The 8,478-nt window shown below is 36.3% G+C and overlaps 1 protein-coding gene across 2 annotated transcripts; it reads right to left on the bottom strand.

Moving 5' to 3' along the window:
* Positions 1-1,860: 1,860 nt before the first annotated feature.
* Positions 1,861-7,807, bottom strand: si:ch211-210p4.6 (malignant fibrous histiocytoma-amplified sequence 1 homolog). Of its 2 annotated transcripts, none has more exons than XM_027136975.2 (10): positions 7,499-7,807; positions 6,526-7,396; positions 6,139-6,427; positions 5,864-6,050; positions 5,594-5,778; positions 4,991-5,487; positions 4,559-4,707; positions 2,339-2,537; positions 2,185-2,253; positions 1,861-2,103 (listed from the first exon to the last, which is right to left on the bottom strand). In XM_027136975.2, the coding sequence occupies exons 1-10, from the start codon at positions 7,512-7,514 to the stop codon at positions 2,079-2,081; spliced, it is 2,487 nt and encodes an 828-aa protein (XP_026992776.2). In that variant the 5' UTR covers positions 7,515-7,807; the 3' UTR covers positions 1,861-2,078. The 2 variants fall into 2 exon arrangements, with proteins under 2 accessions (XP_026992776.2, XP_026992777.2); XM_027136976.2 differs by having other exon boundaries at positions 1,861-2,100.
* Between the last annotated feature and the right edge of the window lie 671 nt (positions 7,808-8,478).

The following is an 8,478-nucleotide window of genomic DNA, read 5'->3' as shown; positions in this document are numbered from 1 at the left end:
TAAATTGAACAAAAAAATTATATTTATTTAGGACTGTTGCATTAACTTTAAAAACTTGAGCAAGGGCATTGATTCAAGGCCACATGGATTATGCAGCAATGTTCAATAGTAAATGAGCAAGGAGAGCTGAGTAAGGTAGTGTTAAAATACTCAATATAAATGTAGCCTTTTTATCAAAATCTAAGATGAGAACGAATCATTTTCTTTTCTAAACAATTTATTTAATCATGCACTAAAGAAATGTGTGAAGAAGTGTGTAGCATTTTCTAAGTGATATTGTCAAGTTTTTGTGTCATTGGGAAGACATTTTTGAGGACCACAGTGGAAAGACTTTGTGCTTTATTGTGCTTTCATGCTAAATAATTTTAAGTGCTTTGAAGTTCTTTATGAATGCAGTCTTGAATGTGTTTTATGTAAATGTCAAATAAAGCTATCAATCTATCTATCCAGCCATCAATCTATCCACTTTATCCTGGTGAGGATTGTGGTGGACCAGTGCCTATCCCAGTATCACTGTGCACAGGGTGAACAAATTCCCTATGCATTTACTGTACACACTCATTCACCCCTGGGGGCAATTTAAGGCAGCCAGTTCATCTTCCTACATGGTTTGGGAGGTTGGAGGAAATCACAGAATATAGTGAAATCTTGTACACATAGTGAGAACATGCAAAACTCTGCACAGTACAATAACCACACTTAGGTCTGAACCCAGAACCCTAGCGCTATAAGCCGATAACTCTGTCCACTGCACCACTCTACCACCATGCTGCCAGAACTGAAGTGATGTGATGGTGCTGTCTAAATGAAACCTACATCTTGCTGCAAAACTTTCAAGTTGTTTTCTCAAAAGTAGCACAATATACACTCTTTTATGCATGTATACAAATTGTATTTGTTTATTTGATGGTTGGTAAGTTGTTATACAGCATATGCATATTCTTGGCTGATTAAATGTTTTAAATAAGCATGATGTTTTTCCCAAAGTCAGAAAATGTCTTCTCTGGAAAATTTCTTTGCTTGCTAATTTACACTACATTACATTACTACATTACTACTTAGAGTTGAAATATAAATACTGGTACTTTAAACCATATTATTTATGAACTACCTAAAATGCTGCTCGATTTCCAGCCGTAAATGCTATTATGTTCAGGCAGGACCTGAATAAATAGTAGTATTGCTATGACATATAGGTTATATAAATGCTATGTTGTAACATTTAAAATATGTGGCTGCAGCTATTGGACATCATAGCCGACTATAGAGTAAACCGTAAAATTTTTCAAAATATTCTGAAAATCAAATTGAATCAAATCGAATCATGACCAGAGCATAGTTACCGCCATAATTCCTTCTTATTCTATACAGCCTCACAATTTGTCTGTTCATTATCCTTCTTGATAACCTACACTTCAATATTATTACACTAGGTTTAAGGAGTCCAGCAAAAAAAAGACACCCAAATGTTGAATCTACCGACTGAACCAAGATATAATCCTAAAGTCTTGAGTCTATAGATGAGCTAAATATGTTCACTTGTGGCAACGGCAAGTGTGAACATGGCTCACGTCTATGCAGCCTTTTATGGTTTACACAAGTCAAAATACAGTATGTGCCTTAATACATAAAACTCATGAGTGCTTCTTGCATTTTAATTATGGGGCAAAACAATTATTTAAAAAACTGACAGATTAAAGAATAAATTGGTCTTTAAATCATATTTAAATACACACAGATGAATTATTCTATCTTCCTTATTAAATAACTATAGGTAGACTCATGTCCAAAAGGAGGGACATAAAAGAAATGTCACACACACACACACACACACACAAAAAAAAAGCAAATACCACCATCTAGTGGATTGGATATTCAATTAGGAAATGTTTAAAAGCTTCTTCAAGCCAACAGAGCAACTACACATTATATTTGTTTTCCTATAATAATGACATTCATGAACTTTAGAGTATTTCTGATAAAATTGCTTTCATTGCACTTATTATTATATTTTCTTCTCAGAATAAATTAACAGCAATCGAGTTCAAGGCAGGTACATGGACATGGACTCTCGGGTGTCAGATCTTCAGACCTGCACAGCTTCTGGGGGGGGAAAAAATTGTGAATTTAAAAAGAAGAGAAAATTGTTTGTGAAAGAGTTCCAACAAATAGAAAGAAGATCACCTAACAGGAAACAGCCATTCAGTTCTGCGAGTGTGTCCCCTAGAACATGTTATTTTATCCTCTGGTTCCCTGTTAAAATGAACAATGAAATTAAAACTTAAAAAATAAGAGCATCAATCAAATAAAAGGTGAAAAGCACTGAACTAGAACATACATATTAAATTTTTCACACGCGTTAGGATCGACCCAGTCTTGCCAGTCTGACCACTCGAAGTGAGCATCGCAGCCTATGTGTTTACATGGGCTGTACACGTACTGACACAGGCCTCTCCACTGCTGTGTGAGCTGAGCCAGCCGTATCATCACCACCTTTATCATGTCCCATGCTTTCTGGATATTTCCTGAAGTGGAAACTAAAATACACAATATTACACAAGAAGAGCAAGAAACCAAAACCTCAATTGTAAGACAAGGAATATCTAAGAATTAAAGGAAAGGAATAGTTAAGAAGGAAATCATATCTAAACAAATTTAGAGTTTTTAGTTCCAAACTTTGCTTTAGTCTTTTATTACATATTTAATATTTAAAATTACCATAAAAGTCAACTGAAACCCATATGTATCTATACATAGATGTCGCCTTGGGTTCCTAAAAATGTGTCAAAACCGCCGCCATCTTTGTACAGTGCTCTTGTACCTCAAATGCATGGACGATGCCGGACTTCTGTGCTGCGTTTGGATGTTCAAACGCAAGAAATATAAAAACAGCAAGGGATTACATTTCACAAGTGAGAATGTGTTTTATGATATTGAATGTTAGGAAATTATATATGTTGGTTTATTTCTGTCCTTGGTCAAGGACCGTAGGTGATCCCTGATAGCTACCTATTAGTTTTTGACAGTTAGGGAAACCGGCAATGTTTGTAGATTCCGAAGCTCTTAATAAGGACATTAACAATTGACCCATGCTTTTTTGCTTAAAGGTGAAGACCCAACTTTATGTATGTTTTGTAAGATTCCCATTTCTGTCAAACATATTTTATTAGATTGTCCTGGACTTAACACAAGCAAAATGCTCTTTTATCAAGTTACTTCACTTAAGGACATATTTAATGAGATATGCCTGAAAAGGGTTTGGATCTGCATGCACCTTGGGACTGAGAGTAACGCAATTTCAATTCTCTGTATGTACTGTACATGTGGAAGATTGATAATAAAGAAAACTTGAACTTGAACTTGATTATTTTTTAATCTTATGTTAATTAAAAAGATGTATAATATGACCTGCTGTTTATATTTGTATTTATATGATATTTGTATTTTTGTAATTGAATTTTTGGCATGAAAATAGCTTTTGATTGCTGACATGGCATTAAATAAAATAATCAGAATCTGAATCTGTTTGTAGATTCCCAAGTGATAAACAGAGACATCAGTCAATGACAACTGACAAGTTGCAGGGATGCTAAACATTCAGCTAACTGTTATCTCAGCTGACAAACCTGGAAGGAAAAAAAGTCAAACTTTTTTTTGTTTGTTTGTTTTTGTTTTTTTTTTTGTTTATGTGACTTTAGTACATACTTATTTAATGTTGCAAATGTATTGCGGGAAAAGAATAAATAAAAGATTGAACGGTCTTTAGCACCTCAACTATCTCATTTTCACATTATGTTCCTCTCAAATTTGTGATCTGCAAATTGCTTTGTGTATCATATTTAATAAACCAATACAATTATAATGTTTAAATTAACATGTATAGTCACACCATTGTAGCAGTGTTGCATGCAGTAAGATATAAGGTAAGTAGTGATTGAAAAAGGTGATTATCTTAATATCAAAACCTTAAATTTTCTCTGGACTTAATGATAAATACATGTCTGAACCAAAAAAAACCTAGAAAATCGCATTCATGACGGTTTATGGTGATTTCATTTCTTTGCCTACATTGACGCTGATGCATTAAGAGGAGGGGATCCCCTGTACCAAGATGGCGGCTCAATTGACGCATACGTTCCGATGTACTGCCGTATACAAGGCGACATCTAGCGTAGATATCTATGAACTGAAAGCTATAAGCACCAATTAGCCTGCTAAAGTCATCAGACACTGGGCTGAATTCACATACAGTATATTAGACCTGTACCAGTGTGATGGCTGTACAGAAACTGTGACATGCAGTTTTTTAAATCCTTTGAGATTTCCGTATTCGTCCTGCTGTTTTGTTAGATATCCACAAAGTATTATTCAAGTGAAGTGCTTGAAAGTTTCACTTTAAAAATCCATCTTATGGTCATTAGCTTCTATTACTTTGTACCTAATAGCTCTGGTACTAAATTAAAGAACCTTTCAAAGTAAAATATTTTGATTGAATTAAATTTCTTCCTAAACTTTTACTTTCTTAAAGCATAAAATCTAAATGTAAACTAAAGCTTACTATCAGTGTGTTTGACCCGGATTTCGATGAACTGGTCTCCGGTACCAGCTCGTTCTCTGAGCAGGAGACGTCTGTTTCCACAGGTGAAGAGACACTGCTCTTTCCCAATCCAGTTGGTGGAGTAAATCGAGCAGATCCTGATGACCAGCCTGTAAGGAAGAGAAATAAACATGTACAATTTGGTACATCCCTGTTCCCCTCAAAACAAATAACTCCAGAAATGGTTTATATCATCATATATTATTTTACTTGTGTATCTTACTCTAAGCGTTTATTGCTAAAACAATCAGTGAGAATGGGTTGACTTAAACTGGATTATTAAGCATTAAAACTGGGTTAAAATTGTTTTCTCGAATGTGCAATAAAAGTTAGGAATTGGGGAATAGCTAAGATGGCATATACTGTAATACATCTGATAATATTAAATATTACCTATGGAAGAATCCATGAGGTATCTCAGGAAGGAAGTAAACTTGGACAGTAATGTCTTCCAGGTTGTCCTGTCCCCACATATCCTTCACATCCTTGTCACTCTTAAGGAAACTCGGGAAAAGACAGGTTCCATTCGGTTCATACACTTCTGGGCTTGATGGCTCCCATTTTTTGTCTGGACAAAACTCTGGGGCTGTAGGGTTGAGTCGAGCACCTTGTTTAGCTGGTAGACAAACATCAAAGTGCTCCAGCAGCTTGATAAGCTGCCCAGCCTTCCATTTGGTCCCAACTATCTCCTCTATCAGCTCATCATCATCAACACCTGACCGCTTGAGTTCTGCATGCACCAAAATTCGTATGGCCACATTTTTCAGAGTCGCTTTGTTCTCGAAGTCCTTAATCCATGCGTCTCTGTGCTTCTCCAGAGAGTTTTCCCTCTTCAGATCTCTGCTAGGAATCTCTTTCAGCATACTGACCAAATCATGTCTAACAATGGCCTGTGTCAGAATACAGCATATGGGATTAGAACTAGATTTGCAAGTAGGATGAATCAGATTTAAAAAAAAAATCGTTTGTCACTGGAGTTTTTTTTTAATAACATACCTTGAACAATGAGATAAGGAATGACGGTTTAACAAACACCATTTCATTCAAGTCTGTGATGTCCCTGTACCATATAATAATTCCACTTCTGTGGAGGTACTGAAGAACAACACTCAGCTTAGCATGATCCAATTCATTGTGAGAGCTGTTTAGGTGGTCCAGGATGTCGCTGAGAGACACTATTCCTATTAAAAAGTGAATATCAACAGGTCTGAGTATATTCTATAACTAGTGCATAATACTAGTGCATCTCATAAAATCAGCACTCACCATGTTGAGGAATTTTGCCACTCTGCAAGTCGGCCTGAATAGCATTTTCCACGTCCCTGTAGCACTGAGGTAGTGTTTGTTCCAAAAAAGGAAATGTGTCTGTATCTACGATCACTCCGTTGATTTTGCATTGTAACCTATTAATGTCCTCAGGTTTTTTGCAGTCAATGGCTATAAGATCAAGGACCTATATATGCAGAAAAGATGTGTGTTACAAAGAAATTAATGGTACAGTATACACACTGTATATATACACATACATAATATACACGTACCTGTAATTTGTATTCTTCAAGTCGTTCAATTGCACAAATCTGTTCAGAGACCAGTGAAGGGTTCTTTAAATCCTCGAGGTTCATTCTTTGTTGCTCTAAACTATCTTTCCGGTCTAACAGCATCTGGTTCACTCGCTTCTCTATATCGCTCTTTTTGTCCTGCACCTCCTTCTCATCAGAGCAGCAGTCAACATGAGTGCCCAATAACAAGACCACTGCATTTGGGACCTTGAGTTGTATATTGCTAATCCAGAAGCCCACTTTCTCTCTGAAAGACTCAGGCTTATACCTGTTAAAATATATTTTGTTATGAACGACAGCACAATGCACAAAAACTACAGATTCTTGTTGAAATAGATTTCATAATAATAAAGTTTTTTTTAATACCTGGAAAGATCAACAGCAAGAATGACAAATGCCTGGGCCGTTATGAAGACATGGTGAGTGAAGTAGTATTCTTCTTGTCCTGCAAAGTCCCAAAAGAGGAAGCGAACTCCATCTTCGTTGCAGAATTGTTGGATTTCTATACCATCAGTGCGATCATCCTCAGCCACCTCTACAGGGTGACCACAACTCAGACTGCGACACACAGTGGATTTCCCGGCCATTGAAGACCCCAGGAACATTGTTTTAATGGTGCGGATAGTAAATGAACTAGTTTCTAACATCTCAAAGTAACTTTGAATGTCCTTCAAACCGCCGAGACAAATCGCTTCAGGAGGTTTTCTAAGTGGGTTGTTGTTTACTTTTAATTTTTCCAAACTCTCAGACTGAAAGAGAGCCTGTGGAAGTTCTGTGAGATGGTTGTTCTCCATATACAGCTCTCTTAGGTGGCCAAGACCCACCAGAGGCTGCACATCTCTCAGACAGTTGTTGGACAGATTTAGAAAATTGAGTTTTTCACACTTGTTCATGTCTGATGGTATTTGGCTAAGCTTGTTTGTGCTTATCTTTAGAAACTCCAGGTTCTTTAATAAAGGGAATATGTTTTCAGGTATGCTCTTAATTTTGTTCTGATTCAGGTAGAGTCTGACCAGCTGTCGTAGCTCACTAATCTCCTTAGGAAACTCAACAAGCTCATTACGGCACAGATTAAGCTCCGTCAGGTTTGACAAACGAGAGATGCCAATCACTTCTTTAAGTCTGTTCTTCTGCAGGTCTGCCTTGTCCACATCCTGGCCTTTCTGAAGCAGGTCTGAAGGAAGTGATTTCAATCTCTTTCCTGCAAAGTCTACCTCCAGTTTTCTGTTGGAACAGCCTAACAGACGACAACATAGATGACGAGTGATTTCAACACTGTTTATAATGAACATATTGTCCTTTACACATTTATCTTTAACGATACGGAAAAGCTACTTACCTTTAAAATGAGGCATAATGACACAGCTTTGATTATACCTTCTTATAAATAAGTACTTCCTTATTATTCCTCAAGGCAGGTGTGCAATACGGATGTCGTACAGCAGTGTAAACACCCTTAATCCTTACCCAGTTTTTAATTATTCTTCATTTTTAACACGATTGTTTAGATTTTTTCTTTACCCTAGTATTTCCACTCTGACTTTAAGGTTGTTCCTGCTTAAAGTCTGAGCTTGACTCGTCTCTAGTCTTTAGCTAACAAGCTTACCCAGTTTTACTTTCTTTTTTCAAACGTCATCGTAGCTCCTACCTTAGTTTCTATCACATGACTTATAGAAGTTATAATCACTCAGTACAATAGGCAGTGTGAAATGTACATTACATAATCTCTCTCTCTCTCTCACTCTCTCTCACACACACACACACACACACACACACACACACACACACACACACACACAAGACATGTTTCATTCATACGCCTTCAGTGAGGTACAAAATAAAACCAAGAAACACACAGCGTAGTGAGAAAGCAGAAATAATTATAGCTTTTAATGCTTATACAAAGTTCTTGCCACAAAGCAGTTTTTTCCCCTTTGAAGAATAACCACAGAGTTTGATTTGCCTTGTTGTTGTAGGTATAGGTTTATACTTGAAAATTATAATATAAGGTTTTGAAACAAATCCAGTTATTGAGATAAAACTACTTTTCCCATGAGTCATATTCTAGTTCTCAAGTTTCATGTATTACACAATCCAATGACGTTAATGGCCTTTTAACAACTATACTGCTACCATCTTTTGGCCTTATACAAAACATTTTAGTCTCATCTGATGTTTTCACAAAGAATCTGGTATGATCGTGGCATCTTCATTATTAATCCAACTTGATTTCAAAAGGTATCTGGCCACATGCTGTAAAATAAACAACCAAATATGTTAATACACATTAAATAAAACGTTACTAAATCTGTAAATCAG

Source organism: Tachysurus fulvidraco, chromosome 1 (assembly GCF_022655615.1).
Source record: "Tachysurus fulvidraco isolate hzauxx_2018 chromosome 1, HZAU_PFXX_2.0, whole genome shotgun sequence".
Classification (NCBI taxonomy): domain Eukaryota; kingdom Metazoa; phylum Chordata; class Actinopteri; order Siluriformes; family Bagridae; genus Tachysurus; species Tachysurus fulvidraco.
This window is presented reverse-complemented; position numbering and strand designations above follow the sequence as displayed.